The 19,898-nt window shown below is 49.7% G+C and overlaps 1 protein-coding gene across 3 annotated transcripts; it reads right to left on the bottom strand.

The window, feature by feature from the left end:
• Positions 1-213: 213 nt before the first annotated feature.
• MID1IP1 (MID1 interacting protein 1) lies at positions 214-2,622 on the bottom strand. Of its 3 annotated transcripts, none has more exons than XM_082305156.1 (2): positions 2,540-2,622; positions 214-2,119 (listed from the first exon to the last, which is right to left on the bottom strand). In XM_082305156.1, exon 2 carries the CDS (start codon positions 2,000-2,002, stop codon positions 1,484-1,486), a length of 519 nt encoding a protein of 172 aa, XP_082161282.1. In that variant the 5' UTR covers positions 2,003-2,119; positions 2,540-2,622; the 3' UTR covers positions 214-1,483. The 3 variants fall into 3 exon arrangements, with proteins under 3 accessions (XP_082161282.1, XP_082161281.1, XP_082161280.1); XM_082305155.1 differs by having other exon boundaries at positions 214-2,122; positions 2,520-2,615; XM_082305154.1 differs by having other exon boundaries at positions 2,520-2,615.
• Positions 2,623-19,898: the final 17,276 nt, after the last annotated feature.

The raw sequence follows: 19,898 nt of genomic DNA, 5'->3' as shown, positions 1-19,898 counted from the left end.
AAGCAAAAATATCCTTAAAGCCGAGAGAAAAAAAATCTTGTTTTTAAAAGAAAAAAAAAACAAACAAACAGCCAGCCACCAAACAAGCCCTAAATTTCATGACAATAATACAAAGAGAAATTTCAGTATAAGGAGATGTCTGCAAACTTGGCATTTCAGTGCCTGAGAAGAAAACTTCATACGTTATAGAAGGACATACATATTTATTAAATGGTTATCCTCTGTGATATGCACACATTGTATTGTAATCAATAAGTACACTTTTAATATTAGAACACGATATAGACACCCAATTCCGAGGCACATTACTTCAGCAAATGAAAATAATGCAGAGAGAAAGAAATCAATACAATTTGGATAACATAAACCCAATTAATTCATAGTATCCAAGGAGGATTCCAGAGGAAAGAAAGTAATGCAAGAGATGGGGGAGGCAAGTATCCCAGACCTGTTCGGAGGGACAGAAAAGAGCTCCTCACAGTACATTAAGATACTTCCCGAAAAAAGCAAGAGTCACTTCCAGGCTTTGCTCCAACCTCCATGAATCGCTGCCTGCAAAGTAACCATGACTCCATCTTCTCGGATTTTGTTAAAGGGGCACCGACCTTCACTCCAGCATTCACACAGAGCAACTGGACCGTCCGCTTGGGAACGGCTTACCGAAACTCAGGCCGTGCATGGTGCAGTTAATACGGTCATTCATCCATTTTAGATACGCCGAGTTATCATCGCTACCTAATTGCTCCCTTTGGGGGGGGGGGGGGGGGGGGGGGGGGGGGGGGAAGGCACAAGACCCCCTCTCTTGCACATGCAGGCATTTCTGTGTCTAGTAAGGCAGCTCTGGAAACAACTTAGAAGAACAAAAGAATTCCAGATGTTAAAAATATCATTTAATTAAAGAAACATAAATCATACCAAAAAGTTTAAGTCGCTCTTAGTTAATACGTTTGCATTTATTTTAGAATATACTCTACATCTGAGTAAAAAAAGTTTTAAATAAACTCCAGTACATGTACAACCGTGGGAGCCGCCCTCCGTCCCGCGACGGAGGGATGCTCCTCAGCCCGCTGGGCTCCCTCCCGGGTAACACAACCAGTTTTAGGCCAGTTTCGTTACTCTGTTCATCGGCTTGCGGGGAGCCTCCGATCCGCCAGCCGCCCCAGCCACCTCGTACCCGCTGCGGTTCGGCCTCCCCGCCCGGGGAGGCACGGCGACCGCTCGCCCCAGGCCGTACGATAAAAAAAAAAAAAAAAAAAAAAAAAAAAAAAAAAAAGGAGGGGGGGGAAATAATTAATAAACTAGTATTGATTAATTTACATCTCTCTCTCGCTTGTGCGTTGGTAGAAATCCGGCTGCAGTCCTGGGAGCGCGCAGGGGAGGCGCAGCCCCCCGCCGCGGCGGGGGCAGGGCCGGGCCGCGCCGCTGCCGCCACCGGTGCCGCCGCCGGCGGCCGCCCCCTTCCCCCGCTCCCCGCCCCCGGCGCTCACTGCCCCCAGCTGCTGAAGCCGATCTCCTGCTTGTATCTGTTGGTGAGGACGTTGGCCTTGCGGGTGAGCTTGGAGAGGACCGAGTGGAGTCCGCTGAGGTGGTAGTGGAACTGCTTCTCCAGGTCCTCCTCCCCCTCGCCCTCCTCGGCGGGACCCCCCCCGCCGCCGCCGCCGCCGCCGCCGCCCAGCTTGTCCTTCTTGCGGGCCGCCGCCTCCTCGCCCGCCGCCGGCTGCACCACGCCCCACTCGATGTCGTTGCGGATGGACTTGAGCAGCATGTAGTGGCTGTACATGTCCCTGCGGGAGAAGTAGGCGCCGGGGTCGCCGGGCGGCACGGCGGTGTCCCGCTGCGGGCAGACGGCGCCGGCCGCGTCCAGCTCCTCCAGCAGCAGCGGCACGTCCCGCAGCAGGCTGGGCACCATCACCGTCTGGTCCATGTTGTTGACGGCGCCGATGAAGCGGTTCATGGCGTTGAAGAGGGAGTACTTCTGGCTGTACGAGTCGCAGATCTGCATCGTGGCGGGCGGGCGAGCTCAGCGGGGCGGCTCGGACCGCGGGGCTCCTCCGGCGGCGACCTCCTCCTCCTCCTCGCTAGCGGCACCGGCCGCCCTCCGCCGCCGCTGGGCTGAGTCCTGCTGGGAGGCGATGGCGGCAGGCGCCGGGTTAGGGGCTGCTCGCCCGCCCTCTCTCCCCGCCCGCCCTCCAGCCCGCCCTCCCGCCGCCGCCTTTATCCGCGGCCCCATCTCCTTTTTTAGGCTTCCCCTCCCCGTCCCTTCTCTTCGCCCTTCCGCCCCCCCCCCCACGCCGGCCCTCCCGGGGCAGCCGCCGGGGCTGGCTGCTGCCGCTCCCCTCCCTGCAAAAAGAGCCAAAACACAAAAAAAGCTCCCTCCGCCCCCCCCGCCCCCTCCCGGCCGCGGCGCTGGGGGGCGGGCGAGGGGCGGGCGAGCAGCCCCGCACCGCACCGCGCCGGTAAATTAAAATTCAAGCGTCCCCCGGCCGAGGCGACCGGGCGGCCGCGGGGCAGGCACCCACCGTCCTCCGGGGCCACTGACCGCCGCGCCTTCAGCCCGCCGCCGCCCGTGGCCGGGCTCCCATCCCCGCCGCCGTATTTATAGCGCCTATCTCAAACCGCGGTGCTCCCCAGTGCCACCCCCCCGCGCCGCCACGCCTGATAAAGGCGGCGGGCGGCGGCCGCGCCGCGCCGGCTCCGCCTCTCGCCCCGCACCGGGGGAGGGCACCGCGGCGGGGAGGGCGCCGGGACCGGCCGGGCCGGCGGCACAGCCCGCCCCGAGCGGGACCCGGCGGCGCGGGCTGGGCGCCGCCGGTGCAGACTGCGGGGCCCCGGGGCAGCCGGGCCCCCACCCGCCCGTCCCGCCCGGCGGCGGCACAGCCCCGCGCCCCCACCCGAGAGAGGGGACGGGCGGCTGCAGGGACACACACACACGGCCCCCCTCAGCCCTCCCGGGCGCCGCTAACGTCCTCCCGCCGCCCCGGGCAGGGACGGCGCCGTGATGGAGAACGGCTTCGACACCCGCTCCCCCCCGCAGCGCCGGGGCGAGCGGCCCCGAGGCGGCCGGCGCGGGCAGCCCCCGCCGCGGGGTGGGGGGGGGGAAGGCGGGGCTACGGCAGGCCGGGGCGGGGGACAGTGATTGACAGGGCAGCCGGCGGGGACACGCGGGCTCCGCGTGCGGGCCGCGTTCCCCCAGGCCGCTGATTGGCTGCCGGGCGCGCGGCGAGCGTGACGGCCGGCACCGCCCGCTCCGCGTGCCCCAGCGGCAATTAAGAGCGATCCCCCGGCGGGGAGGGCGCCGGGGCCGCCGAGCCCGCCGGCACTCGGCCAGGCCGGCGTCGCCGCCTCCCCGCTGCCCTCCCTCGCCTCGCCGTGCCAGCCCGAGGGCGCGGGGCGGGGGAATAAGCGGGCGCCTTTGTCTGGCGGCCGGGGCCGCGCGGGGCCGCCTGGCAGCGGCCGCGGGGCTGCCGGCATCACCCCACCGCCTCACTTCCGGGCCCAGCCAATCGGCGGGCCCTCCGGCGGGCCCCGCCTCCGCCGCCCCCTGCCAATCAGCGGGCCTCGGCAAGCAGCCAATGGGAAGCAGCCAGCCCCTCCCACGCAGCCCCGCCCGCCGGCTCGCGCGGCCCTGGTAACAGGCGCACTGGCTAGAGGAGCCGCCGTGGGTCACGTGGGGCGGAACGGCCGGGGGAGGGGGGGAGTGTTGAGCGCGCTGCTGTGGCAACGGATCAACCAATGGCAAGCGGCGGGGGCCCCGCCCGCGCTCCCCCAGCGCCCGCCCGCGGCGGCGGCCCCGCGGCCCGGCCTCCGCTCCCGGCCGTCCCCGGGCTCGGGGCCGCTGCCGCCCCGGGCCCCGGCTGCCCCGGGCTCCCAGCCGGGCCCCCGCCCGAGGGGAGGAGGCCGGTTCCCTGGGTGCCGGGTGGCAGAGCGACCGACTGCAAGGTGAGGTCGCAGCCGGGTAGCTTTGGCGAGCAGCACAGGCGCTGCGAGTACTTGTGGTTAAGCAGTAGCAGGAGATACGGGCTGGTGTAAAATTATGATCTGTTCGCGGATAATTCGCTACGGGGCGGGGGAAAAAAATAATCTCACCGGGCCAGAAAATTGGCCGCAACGTATACTTGCATCTTTGTATAGACACCGTGTGTCATTAATGCACCATTAGCAGTTTTGCTGCCTTTGATTGAAATACAGCGTGCGCTGAGCACTCAGTAAATTGCAAAAAGACATAAATCTCTAGGAACAAGAGAAAGTGGTTTATTGTCCAGCTTTCCTGTCCAAATCGAGAACATTAAACGTCTGAACAAATTAAAACTGAAGACTTTGCCCGTGTCTGGGGAGGAGAAAAAGTTGACAGAAATCACCCAGCTTGAAGCTGCGAACAGGGGACGTATGTGGTCGTAGCAAAAGCACCAGCTGAGGAACCGCCGCCTCTTCTGGCCGATGATACTGTACAAACGATGACCTGAGCAAAAAGTCATCTTCACCCCCGCCTGCCCTCTTTGTTTCCCAAAATGTATAGCCGCACGGTCTGCTTCCACCTTTGACTGTAAGCGTTACCTCAGTTCAGCGTAGTGTTAATACAGCGCTGCAGCCTGTGCAGGCATGTGTCTACCCCATTAGGCTGAGACAGATCATACTCAAGTCAAACTTCACAGCATAAGGCAATCGGCTTTTTTTTTTTTTTAACTTCCTTATGTTCTGATCGATTTTGATATGCAGTGTAAATGTCTCTGGTACGTATAATGTATATCATTAACACAAGCCTGAGTAGGTTTGATTGCTCTTGGGTTAGAACGAAATAAAGGAGCACGTATTTCTAGCTCCAGTGGTATGTAATTGCGATGGCTGTGTACACGAGAGAAAAAGAAATGGCACTTTTCCTTTTCCCCTCCCGTTAAGAAAAAATGATCCTGCTTGTGGCACAAACTTTTATATGCAAGCAGCATTTTTTTTTAAGTATTTCCTCTTTAGAATGATCTGATTATCATGGCCATGCAGCGTCTGGAAGGGAAATCGTCTAGAAACCCCTTATCTCGTGTCCTGAGCAATGAGGAAGCTTGCACATTCGCTGTCTGGCAGTCCAAGAAGGTGTAAACGCTTACCTTCGCCCAGCACAGGGTCCTGGATAAGGAAACCAAAGCAACAGCACACAAAGGTAGTCTTTATCAAGCACCTCAACTGGATGGAGCACCCCTGACGTACGAGCCCAGCAGCGCAGGGGTGAAAACGCCTTTCCGCTTGAATACATTTGGTACTGCTATTCAGGAAAGAAGGAGTCACATATAAGTTACTATATTAGCTAAAAACTTTTAACTTTCCCTGAAGTGAATGAGAGCTGGTGGTGTTCAGCCCTTTCTGGATGAGGGCCTTCTTTCTGTGGCTGGGTCCTGAAGAAGAACTATTGCTAACTATTTAGCTACTGTTACTGAGCTATTATTAGTATTAACTAGTTAACTTAGCTGTACATCAGCATTTAGCCACAGTAGCACTAAAGTTAGTGCTACAAAGGCTAGCTATAGGAACAATGCTGCTGATGGCCTGTCTCCGCCGGCGACATTAGCAGCTGCGCAGTATTTTTCAAGAAAAGACAGATGATTCCATCAACTTGCGTGGGTTTTTGTAACATTTGCAAGGCCTATCTCAATTCTCTCTTCAGTGGCAACAGGATAACAAACCGTCTTTGTTAACAGTTTTCCCAGGACGCATGCTGGCACGAAATAGGTGCCACTGGCACGTTGCAGACCAGAGATGGCTACACTTTGGTGGTTAGGAAGTTGTTCTGCTGCACAGTGTTTGCAAAATAAGATGAGAACTTGTGTGGGCGAAAAGTGATAAATATGTGCAAATATTTAGTGTTGCATTCTGCAGCCTGGGAACACCATTTGGGCTGGCCTTGTAAGAGCAACATCTCTTGGGAATTTCACGTACTCTCATAATTTGTTGTCGATGTGACATGGCAGATTATAGTTCAGCCTCGGAAACTGCGAGTCGTTTCCTTCTATTTCTATTTGACATACATTTTTGCTCAAACTTGTGAACTGCTCCCATCATTTTGGGTGGCAGTACAGATGCACGCATTTAACACTTCTCTCTCCTCCTTTCTCTTTCCGAAACTGAGTCCAGTTGTAACAAACTCTGAACCGAGGAAACCAGTCATTTCTCATCCAGAAGGAATGTATGTAAATTTATCGTCTTAACTGATGCCTCTCCATGAGTTTCATATAATCAGCCCTTGTAGCTTAACGGGCTAATGAACAGGGTAAGTAGAAATCTAATACGTTAAAGAAACGCAGACCAATTTGTCTGAGTCCTGCTGAGATCTGCGGTATAACTTTTGCAAAGATTTACTCAGCTTTCTTCTACCTTTCACTTAGCTGCCTTTTACTCCTGTTTCTGTTGGTCCTCCGCGAGCGGAGTCATGCTCCAGAGCAGACAGAAACCTCTGAGAAGGCGTGCTGAGGGGTCAGGAAGAGGACGATGGGAGAAGGGAGCAGCGATCGTAAATCCCCTTTCCCTCTGGCACACATGCAAATCTGAGCGAGACGGCATGCTGACGGAAGCGGCACAACAAGGGCTCCGCGGCGTCGCGGCTCGTCAGAGAGGAGCGGTGTTTCGTGTGCATGGTGGAATGCATGGGAGTCCGGCGGGAGCTCTGCTGGCAGCGGGGAGCAGTGCTGGGCAGGGAGGTGGCCGTCTCAGGCGGCTCCCGTGAAGCCCCTCCGAGTCGCCTGGCTCTGCAGGTTGCACCCGGGTCTTTCCAGGCCCACCGAGTCCTCGCTTCCTCAGAAGCATTCCTGGAAATCATCGCAAATTCAGCTTCAATTGGTTTGCCAGTCACTGTGTATTTTCAGGGCCTGGGATCCCTCCCAAGTGGTGCTCAGCTAGCACCAGGAGACAGCCTGAAACCCCCCATAAAGGATCCGACGGAATAAATGCTGCCACGGTGTTGTTCGCGCGGCCCGTGCGTAGCATCCTTCTCCCCTGCCTTTTGCCAGCCTCATCTGTTTCCCCTGGAAGCTGGTCAGAGCAGGCACGGTGGTGTGCAATGCCCAGGACAACGGCGGCCCTTTTCAAATGGCTCCTTAGCGCTGCCATAATAAGCCTGATAAATAAAACATGGCTTGCAGACACGGATTTACTGGAGAGGGCTAAGGGGGCTGTAGCTCCCTCATTAGTATCTCCCCAGTGCGGCATGTGTGCTCCTCATTATGTGGCACAGTGGCGGTTGTCTAGTCACCCACGATGAGGCTGCAGCCACTCCAAGGTTGTGCCAGGGATCCCAGGGTTTGTTTTTTTTTTTTTTTTTCTTCTGTGTTAATAATAGGAATTTATAAGAAAAAAAAAAGATCTTGAATATGAAGAGGATGAAGGGGGAAAGACTGCAGCACTGAGTCTGATTTTCTCTCCCTTGTGTATCTGTAAGTCAGCAGCAAACACAGAGAAATCCATATAGCTGCTCTAATATGGAATTGGCGTGAGTGGGATCAAGACCTCTGGACTGCACAAACTCTTATTTTGGGCAGCTTTGTTTCCTTTCAGTCTGAAATGCTGCTTGTAAACTCGGCCAAAGTACAAACTTCATCTTCTCCCTCCCATTTTTCTTCTTCTGTTTAAGGGAAAAGAATCAAATTGGCTGATTTCAAGTCCCTCAAAGCTGGGGACTCGGGAACTGGGGTTGATCTGAACAGGGATGGTGGAGGTTTGATCCAGCTTTTCTTTCCAGCCGTCATTTAAATCCCTCCCGACCTCCTGCATGCAAGCTGCAACTGCATCATCGTAGTAACCCTGTGACCGAGAGGCACGAGAGTCTCCTCTGAGACTGTAATCTCACTCTAAACAGCTCTCTAGTGGGTGCTCCTGAGTGGCGATACATCATGCAATTTTCTCCTTTAGAGGCTTGCGGTGTCATCTCCACCGTGATCCCTGCCCTGCCTGGCCAGTGCAGGTACGCCAGAGCCCGGGGCCGGCCTGGGAGCGGGTTCCCGGCGCAGCACCCCACGGCGGGGGCACGTGTGGGGTCACGGGCGGCATTAGCAAAATCTGTCCCTTCCTCTTTGCGACCCTGCCCATGCTCTGGCAGAAAAGACACCTGTTTAGGATGGCAGGAGACTTCACTGGCATTAGCAAAATAATCCTCAATAAACTCGTGACTTTCTGTAACGGTATTTAATATGCAGATAGCCAAACGAATGCCACCGTGATATATTTTTATGGACAAATATTATATATTAAGCCCTGATTTATACATTTGAGCGTAATACCTGGGGCTCTGAGGAGAGCCTTTAATCTCTGTCAGCAAGGCAGCACGCGTGCTAAAATGCTGAGTAAATCTGCACGGGAGCGGTGAACCGAGCGCAGCATATATCAGAGTTCTTCCGCCCGATAAAATTAAATACACAAGACCACCTTTCTGTGACATTAACGGTTTGATACGCAGGGGCTGACATCGGGAAATACCGATCCGCGCTTCCCGCTCCGACCGTACCCTGCAGCGTTCCTGCTGCTTCTGCTGTCCCCGTCCCCCGAGGCGGGCAGGGTGCCACCTCCGGCTCCCAGGAGAGGTTCCTGGGTGAAGGAAGGTCTCTGCCCGTGACTTGCCCCCGCTCCTCCCGTCGCCCTGCCCAACCTTGCCTTCCCTGTGACCGCCTGGGTGCAGCCCGGGGGGGTGCCAGCACCCTATTTCCCCTTCGTCAGCGCGTGTAGTAAGGTGAGCGTGGTCTCAGCAGGGGGTTCTGCATTTAATAATCTCACCAGCTCAACTGTTTTTATCTGAATCTCCCTTCTGAACTGATAAATCTAAATTGCACATTTTCTAAACCGCTTAGCTTAGGGGTAAATCTTGCAGGTATCCTCAAATGACTAGCTGGTGTCTTCTGCACCTGTCTAGCACCATCTACTGTAGCTTTTTTATACTGTTTTCCTTTCTCTTCCCATCTGCAGGCTTACGATTCCTGCAGGAGCTGCCTTCATCCCGAGGAGCTCGTGGAAGAACGGGAGCTCTACTTTTGTTTGAAAGGCCTGGGGCTGGCATGATGGTGAAACAAATACAATACACGTTCATTCTATAGATGAAATTTCCTCATTTTAAACCAGTGGCCTGATTTTCAGCGCCTAGGTTGCTGTTGATAAATTTTACACTCTTCTCAGTGCTCAGGAAGAGAAGAAGATGGAGCAGAACAAAGGTGGCCGACTTTCACCGAAGCTTTTCTTGCTAGCTGGTGGGGCAAGAATTAGGGACGTGGCAGGATGAGGGGCTGGAGCAGAGCTTTGTGTGGGGAGGAGAGGGCCTGCCTGGGAACAAATCTTCTGGTTGCTGCCAGAAGATGCCAAGGGGGACACATCAGCTTGGATTTCTACCATCTGATGGGGAGTTAGAGGGTAGGACTAGAAGCAGCTGGATTTTCCTGTGAAAGTCCTATCTCTTTTTGTTACATCCACTACTAAAAGGGAAGCGGCTCTGAAGGAATATCCTACTTTTCCCAGCTCTGCAGTTCAGATCTGACATGGAGGCGTTATGTGTCCTTATTTTATGCGCTTCTATTACAATGTGGTTTTGGCTGGAGGATGTTGTATGGTTAAAGATGACTATTACAACCAAAAATAGAACCAGAGCTTTCCAACTGTTATGACTGTTATGGATTTGTATGATTAATAGTTATTTGCTTTACAAAAAGCACCAAAAGCTGGAAGTCAAAATCAGAACAAAGTTGTTCTAAGGATTGCATATGGCTTTTTTTTTTTTTAATAAATCTGTTCATAATGAATATTTCTATAGGTGATAGATGAACATAAAAATACTGCCAGTCTGTTCCAGGGTTGTAAAACACAAAACAAGGTACATCATACATTTTTTTTTTGTTATTGAAACCCACATTATCTGTTTGAAACTAACTCGTTTCAATGGCCAGTAACGTATTTTTCCACAGTCCTTGTGAAAACTGGAAATGAGGCAGATTTGGCAGCTTAGCCTATGAAGTTCTGTGGCAAATCTGCAAACCAAAAGAGCACAGGGTTTTGTCCTGGCTTTGTTTCTTGATGAAGTCCTGAAAAGAGCTAAATTAAATCCATGCTCTAGCCATATGTGTAATTTTGTTCTACTGGAATAGCTTATAGCTGTCAGTGAATTTCTCCATGCTCCCAGCATTGTGTAAGGGATGATACAAGAGCCTTAAGATTACTCTCTCCAGTAGTACCATGCTTTTGCGAGCTTAAAATTATTACAACAGCATTTTTTCATTTACGTGGCTGGAGAGAATCTGTTTTTGCAGTAAATTTGTATTTCAAAGCAGATTTCTGTGTCCGTCATTATTGGTGGTTTACAAGATTTCTCTTCTGCCCCCCCCGCCCCCCCCATTTGGGGATGTGGGAGCAAATGAAATAAACCCATCATAAAAAATAATTTTGTCCAGGTGGAACATAAATCAGCCAAAAAAATATTATTCTACATGGCAAATAAAAAGCATATGCTGTATTATTTAAAGCACAGCCTCCATATTCACATACAAAATTAATGCTACAGTGGGAGGTAAAACTGATGGAGGCAGACAATGAAAATATTAGGAGTAAAACATGATGCCAGGAACAATTCAAGCAGAGCCACTTGCAGGGTCATGGTCATATTCCATTTCGAATGGGCATGGAAATACACTGTGGGTTATTCTTCTCCAGAGATGCACAGATAATAAGCACCTGCTCCCCGTGTCTACTCTTCCCTTTTAACTGTTGATTTATTGGATGTTTCTGAAAGCTGTGGTCAGGCTCGTGAGGGATATATAACGTGGTGCCTGCAGGAAGAAATGGGAGCGGGCAGACAAGCCGCAAGAATCCCCACCGCTACCGCGGAGTGAAGGGCTGAGCGGGGTGCAGAACAAAAGCCGGCTCCTCTGCAGCTTCCAAGCGAAAGGACGCTACTGAAAGGTAAATCAGCCGTCTCCCTGTACTCATTGTGCCCGGGTCGACACCTGGGAGAGTCAGTAAAAAATCCTAAACCACGTTCCTCGCCTCAAACTAGAGGAAATGGCGGGTTCAGAGGAGACACATACAGCGTTCAGCAGTCTAAGGCACCAAAAGGGATCTTTGCCATCACTAAGTATTTGACTTTCATGGCATCAAGGGAACTACTGGAATATGTATCTATATATCTATAAAACATATTATTGCATGTGTTTTAAGGTCATTTTCAGAACAGCATTAGGAATCCAACACATCCAACACCTTCTTACACATGTCAGAAGGTACGTACCACATACTACTACTCCATACTACACTGGAGACAGTACCACCAGCAAATTTTTTATACTTATCCTAGTTCTCCCACTGTCGGGGGGAGTTCACTCCATTCCTCCCCTAAACTGACAAACAGCCTCACTAAATGAGGGATGAACATAATCTTCAGATAATGTTGAAGCTGGGTCACCGCGAAGAGACTTGGAATTGATAAGATGTTTTTCTATGTAATTTAATAACAAAAATAATTGCACAGAGAGCTTGCCTGGTGTAAGTTACGCTCTTTCACCGTTCTCTGATATTTTCTTCTCTGCAGCAAGAGTGAAGCTTTGCAGCTACGAGGTCTTGAGATGTTCCAGTCATGGAGGTCCATGAGATTTAAACAACACTGCATGCCCATTTAGAAACAAAAGAAAGAAAATGCTGTTTAATTAAAAACGGGAATCTGGAAATGTAGGGCTATTGAGAATTATTCTGAACTGTACATTTTAAATACATGGCTAAGAAAAAGGTCCACTGTAGCAACTGGAGTCATGCATAGTTCAGTTCCCCTATGATGGTAAGCAGTTTATTAACCTAGAACTACAAAATCATTCAAAATAATATTTGGCAACGCTGAACTTCTGATACAAATCCCCCGATGTAAGGAAACCGAGAGGGCAGCCACACAGCCTTCCACTGAGCCCTGCTGTGTCTTTAAATACCAGCAGGAGAGGTGCACCAGGAGCCGGGATTGGAAAGATAAAAGAGCAGTGTGGGACCAAGAAACTCTTGCATTTTAGCCCTGGCTCTGACTCCCACTATGGTCCTGAACTGGTCACCTTGGGCGAGAGATTTGGGTGTTAAGCAGTCACAGCGAAGGCCAGGCTTTAGCAGAGCTCCCTGTGCTCGTTCCTGAGGCCCTTGGCGCTGACTGACGCACCCAAAAGAGCACCGAGGTGTTTGAAAATCAAGTCGTGATGGTGCACACTGGGGTCTTTTGAAATAGGATCCTTAAAGTCTGATCTTGCACATTCACCATGGAGTTGTGAGCATGCCCCGCTTACAGCTGTACTCGTGCCACCTCTCAGGCAAGGCTAGGACTGACTCCTTATTTATTCTCGACTGCAAGGGAACGCAACCTTGGCCACTGCATTTGCTTCAAGGACCTGTTGGGGCCTTCTTGCAGGGGCAGGACTTGCAGGACCCTTGGTTGGACTCAGCATGTCTATGTAATGGGGAGCAGGATGGCTGCATCGGTGCAGAGCTTCGCCCTTGACGTGATGGTGGGAGCCGCTGTGCTAGCAGGGCTTGACTGCTTTTGGGATGCGAGCTCATGTCTCCCCGTCGCGCTGCACTACATTGCGGAGGGGGGCCAGCTTGCCTGGGACTACATCGAGGACCTCTGCACCATGTTCCATCCCACGCTGTCGATGTGCCCTCTCTCCATTTGATATGTCATAGTTTTTCAAAATGAAGTTATGAAGAGTTTCAGGGAGTACACCTAACTGTGGGGCCTCTCGGTAGATTTTACAGCCCAACAGTTGTATTTCATTTTGCATAAAGCTCTATCTTCTCTCTTTCTCAGTGCCTCATGCAATCTATCCTTGACCATCATGAACCAAAGACCAGGTTTTTCACTTTTGCATGTACCAGACCTTAACCAAAGGTGTAGTCTGAATGACACAAAATTACTCACATGCACAGCGGGGCAGAAAAAATCATCTGTTCCCTCACAGGCTTCCTGACCTGGGTCCAGATTCATCAGCACTCGCACTGTAAATCTCCCAGAGATGAACCTGCCCCGTGTAACGTGATGGGAGGGCAACGCTGTCGTTCTCTGCTACCAGTGCTCGCAGCAGGTTGCTGCAGGCCTGGTAGCCAAAGCTCCTCGGGGGATTTCCAGGTGGGCTGCTGGGCCGATGGGTGCACAGGCAGAAAGAAAAATCAGGCAGACTGTATCGCTTGCCTGGTCATCAGAGCATTTTTGACTCCATGTGAATCTTTTTCTTTGACAGACCAGTCTCAAGGAAAACATGTTTCCCAGCCTGACCTGCACGCGTGCATCATGTCTGCTCTACCCTGTAACTGAAAAGGAGATTTGGGGCACAGGTCTGGCAGAAAGCACTGCCAAAGGTACAAAATTAACACACCTTCCCAAATGGGGGGAGGTAAATTTACTCTCTGATGTCTTTCAGCCCTAGTAATCTCAACCGTTCCAGTAATTTCAATTGGTATAAATAACACTGCAAATGTTCTCCAGCAGAAGTGTTATCTTTTAGCTGACGGCATCCCTTTAAGTGTTAAGATACTGTTGTGCTGAGTTTTTTGCTGTAGCCAAACGGGACTGGATTGAAATCAATAGCCCCATTTCACCCGTCACTTACTTAAGCTTGATTTGAACCCATGTTTGCAAAGCTGAAAGGCTTTTCTAGTCCATCGTTATTGTGCCTCCCATGGCCAGCCCACCTGTGAGAATTTCACATTCCTACATTTTAAAAAGAAATATGATGGACAATGAAAATAAATGTTTGTTTTGTTTTAATGTGTTTAACTCAACACTTCTTCTGGTATTAAGGCTGGGCTAAAATGAGACTGCTTGGAAAGGAGACACATCTGCTCAGAGCAGAGGCTTTCATAACTCATTCAGAGTTATTGGTCTTACCCACAATATTAGTGATAAAAATTGATTATCCATTCCCACTTGCTTCACGATCCATAGCTATTTTTTTCATTCATATTATAAGTTGTTTTATACAGAGTGAGACAGTGTTATTTAAATAGCCAAGGATGAGCATAATACATCTTACTTGCTAAAAGCCCACACCAGCAGAAAGCAGGATTTTTTTCATGTTAGTCCTGTCCCGTCCTGAAGGCAGAAATAATCTGGACTTGGCAGCTGTCACAGCTTCTTTCAGCTTTGAAGAGAAAATACCCTTTGGTTAGCATACGCGCACTGCCCGCTCAGGCTTACTGCTGCCTTTTTATCCCCAAGTGCCAAGTTTGGGGCTTGATAGGGCCCCATCGCTTGATGAACAGTTATGCTGAGCTTCCTAGGGGAAGGTCATTTTGGACTGTCACCAGCACCTCACAGAAGGCAGGGGAGAGGGGGAAGGACTGAATATTGCAAGGATGGAGAGGAAAATTAAAGGGAGGGACACAGCTCAAAGCTTCTGCAAAACTTTCTGAGTGAAGCTCTGTTTTGGAAGTCACGCTTCAGCAACACGGGTTCACCTGCTCCCAAGGAAGGGGACCGCACATAAGACATCTCCAAAGGGGTCACATCGTGATCATTAGCATCCAGAGCTTTATAGACTCTCTTGCAGCTGCAGAGAGGAGTAGCATTCCTGCTGTCAGCTCTCTGCGTTCCCAAGCGTTACAAGGGCAGAGCAGTTCGGATATCACCTTCAGATGAAACTGTAAGAGTTGCAATCTCCAACTTAAATTGATTCTTTGAGTCCAACAGTTAGATATGGTGTGGGAACAGAGGTTATCCCTAAAATGGGGTAAGCTATAGTGTTGCAGTTGTGAGGAGGAGTTTATTGACATGACCATAACCGTAACTCCCTTACGAAAAACAGAAAGGTAACATACTGGCCTGCCCAGAGATCAGTGGTTTTGACTTAGACCTAAAAGGTTTGGGTTATTTGAGCCCAAACAGGATACTGGACATTCCACCTTTCCCTCTGTAACTCCTTTTGTCATAAAGAGGTATTATCTGCACACAAGGAAAAGGGAGAACAGACTTGTAATAAAAATACCTCGCAGCTTAACTGCATAGGTGGTAGCTTCCCTCACAGAGTAAAACAGCCAATGCATAGACTGACATAAAATTGAAAGGAGAGGTGTTTCCCCTTGGGACTATTAAATGTAAATCTCTTTTTGTTCAATAAGGCAATGAGACAAGTTTTTCCACCCGGTTGCTGGGTAATCTCTTTTGGAGCGAGGACTGCTTGTCTTGCACAGGATCTAGAGCTCCTGAGGGCAACTGCAACGCAAACAACTAATGCCGGCAACAGCAATAAGAAAAATAGCCACCTATTCATCCATACTGGCCTTTAGAGTCTCCTCACCTATGGTGTTTTAAGAGCCGCATCCGATCTTTAAGGCGCGACCCCTGCGGTCGCAGGGTACCCCTGTGGTCTGAAGGCGGGAGGGAGGGCAGCCGAAAGGGCAGGGGGTGCCCAGCCCACCCTCCGCGGGATGCCCACGGGTGGGCTGCACCCACGGCCACCTCCTTTTGGGGGGTCGGGGGGGGCCGGGAGCAGCAGCCCGGGCTGCGCTGCCAAAACTGACGCTGTTTTGCCATCTAGTGCCGCGGGTCCAGATTGCAAGAGCCCATCGCCAGGCTCTCAAAGAAACCCAGTTTTATGGCTCCGCTAGAATTACAGGAACTTCGGCTTTTTTCTTTTTTTACATTAATTTGCATCAATATTTTATGTGCCGTAATGGCTGGATAACCCCAGCTCAAAGAAGCAGTATTTCGTGCTGTCGATAGCAATGGGAAGGAGATAAATCACTGGTGGCCACACGAGCTATCTGTGGCTTGCTGGGAAACCCTTCCCTCGCCGATCAGCTATTGCCTAAAAGTAGATATTTAGTGTCATTTGGATCTCCTGATTTAGGGCTGAAACTGTGAGGGAGCCGAAGCCATTAGCCGAGCGCCGCTGCCGCCGCTCGACTTGTTTGGCAAATGAGGTGCCTTCGGGTTGTGAGGGACGGGATTTACATGGGGAGGCTCGGGAGCGGAGCCAGGTAAATCGCTTTCAGTGGCAGTGAGTAATGGATCTGATCAATTTTGCAGGCCCTCCCTCTCCTCTGGTAATCGTCCATGAGTAGGTCACGATTTTCTCACGTTTATTCATTCTTCTGAATTATTTGGTGAATAATTTCAGTGAACGTAGGGCATCCTTAAAGAATGTGCAAGCAGTTTATTGGGGGAGCCCTGGAGTCAAAGGGATTTTAGGTGGTTGACTGGAAGCATGGAAACACTGTACGAAGCCTTTTGGTCAAGACACACAGGGGTTACTCACGTGTGTGAATTTGTGATTTACTTTCTGAAATCATTCTCCCCTGTTCATTTAGAGTGTGCTGTGTCTACAAACTTCGGGGCTGTGACATTTTTAAGACTATAACTAAATATGAAAAAATGCCTGCAATGCAGTCCAACCTCATTTCCTATAAAATACAAATTAATATTTGCTGAACCTTTTAGTTTTAGTTTTAATTTCGGCAAATTCTAGTCACCTCCAAAATGGAGAGTGCAGAGATAAGTGAGTTTGGCTGCCCCACAATCAGTTCCCAGCACGCAGAGCTAAAAAGCCTCATGCTTCATGAACTGAAGTTAACAGGGAGGTGGGGGGAAAGGGACAGATTTGGACTTTGAATACCACTCCCTGAGAAAAAAAATCTCTTTGTTGGTAACTGTTTTCCAGAGGAGCTTTAGAAATAATTTCTGGTTTTGTTATGTAAAACTTCTTTCTGCAGTTGGATCCACACATGCGTCTTCACAGGCACAAGAGTTTGTCATAGGGGGGAGTCAGCTCTGCTTGGGTAAAGAAGAAGAACATAAACCACGTGCCAAGCATGTTAAAAAGTAGATGATGACGGGGCAAAGCAAAAAGAAACTGAGTTGAGCTGGGGACTGAGAGGTAGTCAGAAGGAGTGAAGACAACGATAATAAACTAACGAGCTGTACTCAGAACGCCTCTGCTGCTGCTCCGGAAAACAGGGCAACAGCCGTACCACCATGAGGAAAACTTGGCGGCTTTCAAGTAAAGCCATACCACAGCCTGTAGGCTGGGTGAGCTATGAATAATACCAGGGTTTAATTTTACATGCTAGCACAGGCTATATTGTCATCTGCAATTCAAATCTTTACTTAGGAGGTTATTGGGTTTGCTGTCAAGAGAGAATAACAAAGAAGTGTTTGAAGACAAGATCCAGTGAGACCTCGTTTTCTACAGATTCATGGCTTAAGGCTGAGCACCTAAGAGGACTTTGTACTGCGTAATAGCAGTTATGCTCACACTGTACCCTTTCCCTCAGCTGGGAACATTAATAGGGTCTTTTCCATCCACCTTCCTGCTTTCATGCAACCGACAGGAAATTTCTGTCTTGGATATCTTTGGCCCTCTGTCACATTTCGTTAAACTGGCCAGTGAATTTAAAAACTGTTGAGCTTACCTGGACTAAAAATCAACCAATGGATTGAATTAGTCTTGCTTCCTTAGCAAACTCAAAGCTAATCATCACAGAGTTGGAGGGATGAAGACTTCAGCCTTCAAAATGGGACTGAATCCCAGCAGAAAGGATGACCTTTTTGAAGCCAGGCAAGCATTTTCATCATTATCAACAATAATGACTAATAAACTAGTAACAATAACAGCCGACCTTTTACGTAATAGCTTGCATCTCAAAGCGATTTTCAAGCTGCTTTTTTCCACTTCTAGAGTAATTTTCTCAAAATGCATTACATTTTTGCAGCGTTGCTGAAGTCCAGTCCCTCCTTGGATGGGACAAAGGCAATCACATGGACTGCAACACACTGCACACCAGTGGAGGGAGAGGAAATTTTAGACAAAAAGTCTTTCAGATAGATTCCTGCTCCAGCATAAAATGTCAGCGTTTCTTTCATATTAAAGCAAGGAAACCAGGACTTAAACGTTAGACGTCTTATTTAGTCTTTGCTTGGCTAGACTAGGCAAACTGTGAGCATTATTGTAGATAAGACACCCCAAAGCCAATCTCCCATCAATACAAGGAGCTGAGTTTGGATTGGAGTTGTGCTGTGAATGCATAAGCACAGCAGAGCTGATTTTACGAGATGTGCAGTGACGTGCGATTGCACAGATCCTAAAAGACACAGAGCACGCACCAGATAACGCCTCAGACCCAAACTTGTAAATGCCCCTCTTCCAAGGACTTGGGTACCAAAGATGTGTTCAAAGGCAAAGAAGCGGCCATCAAAAAGCCTTTTAAAGTATTGCTGCTGAGCTGCAATTCACTTTAACTTTTGGGGCAGGATGGATTATATTTGTTTGCATTCTTACGGAAACATTAGCTATGGAATTTCTGCATGTATGAGGATATATATACAAAGAGACAGAGAGAAAAAAATACTGAATGCTTTATATTTTACTCCTGGCAGATTCTAAAGTTGGTGGTATTTATATGTTGAGAGGAGGCTGAGCTCTCATTACGCACCTGCCATCAGCACACAGACATGAGTGCTTCCTCTGCAGTTCAGCGAACACACAGAAAGGGTACGGTAACACTTACTAATTGGTTTCCCTTTACAGTATTTCATTAAGGTATTATTATTGTTGTTGTTGCTATTGTTACTATTTTTCTCCCAGTGAGTGTGCACAGAGAATGACTAAATAATTTGGACAGACACAGCATGATTGGGAAAGAAAAGTGTTTCTAAGCACTTCATTTTCCCCCATCCCGTGCCCTCCAGCAAGAAGAATAAAATCCCCTGGTTTTCATGCAGAACCTTGTGCAGAAGACAGGCAGCAAATAATTAAGCCTTCCTTTCCAACAGCCCAGCTTAGGCCTTGTCTGCAAACATGCAGATAATGCCACTGCAGAAACCAGGCGTTAGCGGCTGCGTTAGCTTACCGGTACGCCAGCAAGTGTAGAAGAGGCCTGCACGCAGTCAGCGCTTGCTCACTGACCTGATCTGTGTCAGAGGGTCGATGCCAAGCACGGCTGAGGCCTGATGGATGGGCATAAACAGCAAAGTGTAGCGGGCTTGTATAGGGGTCAACGCCTGGATGAACTCTACAAGCATTAGAGGGAGAAAGGAGTGGCACGACTTTAGCTTTCCTTTGGTTGCTATGAAAGCAAGTTAATGACATAACCCATGTCCATCTCCCTGAGTTAGACACAAGGACAGCTAGGAGATGCTGGAGCAACCTCAGGTGCAGTAAGCCTACACCAGCTGCTGGCGTTACGCCAGCTGTGATGTGCTGAGCACGAAGCTGATGGAGCAATGTGCATGGGATGCTGACTAGCCAGCTCTCCATCCAAATATTCCCCTCTCATAAAGGAAACTTGGATGGCGTCTTTAAAGCTCCTTAGAGCTGCAGAAGCTCAGTTATTTTTTGGAAGGGCATCGGATAAAATAATGAATGTGGCTGGAGGTGGAGTTGAGATGATAGAAGGATATGCTAGACCCAAGTTTCCTTCTGTACTTTGTTGGTGCAAGCACCCCAGACAGCTAAACTGAGGTGTAGGACTTCAGAGAGACAAAGACAGATAAGGAAAGGGCTGAAGCACTTTTCAGAAGGGCTGAAACACTTTTCCATGTCAGTAACGCTGTGTCAGGAATGCTTTTCCAATTTTTTTTCCCCAAAATAACAACAATATGTGAAGTTGTATGAAGAATGTTTGACAGGAAATAATAATTGTGTGTAAAGCTACTTCTGGAAGTTCTATAAATGAGCTTTTCAAGCAACTTACAGGGGTGAGAGGTCAATTTTCATTGAATTTCAATGGGATTTGTGCATCTGTTGTTTCACAGTCTTGAACTAAATTCTAAAACTGTTGGTTTTCACAGCAGCAATATTTAACTGCATTCTTCATACTGTAGTACAAAACATCAAAGTCCTTTAACTACAAATCAATATAATGGACAAAAATTACCATTTGAAAATTGTAGGCTACTATATTCATTTAAAGAAACCATTCTT

The sequence above is a fragment of the Platalea leucorodia genome (assembly GCF_965183815.1).
Source record: "Platalea leucorodia genome assembly, chromosome: 2".
In the NCBI taxonomy this organism is placed as follows: Eukaryota; Metazoa; Chordata; class Aves; order Pelecaniformes; family Threskiornithidae; genus Platalea; species Platalea leucorodia.
Note: the sequence above shows the minus strand (reverse complement) of the source record. Positions and strands in the feature narration are given on the sequence as shown.

What these genes read in the sequence shown, in the direction of transcription:
- MID1IP1 (XM_082305156.1), bottom strand. Translation starts at nt 2,002, where the DNA reads ATGCAGATCTGCGACTCGTACAGCCAGAAGTACTCCCTCTTCAACGCC.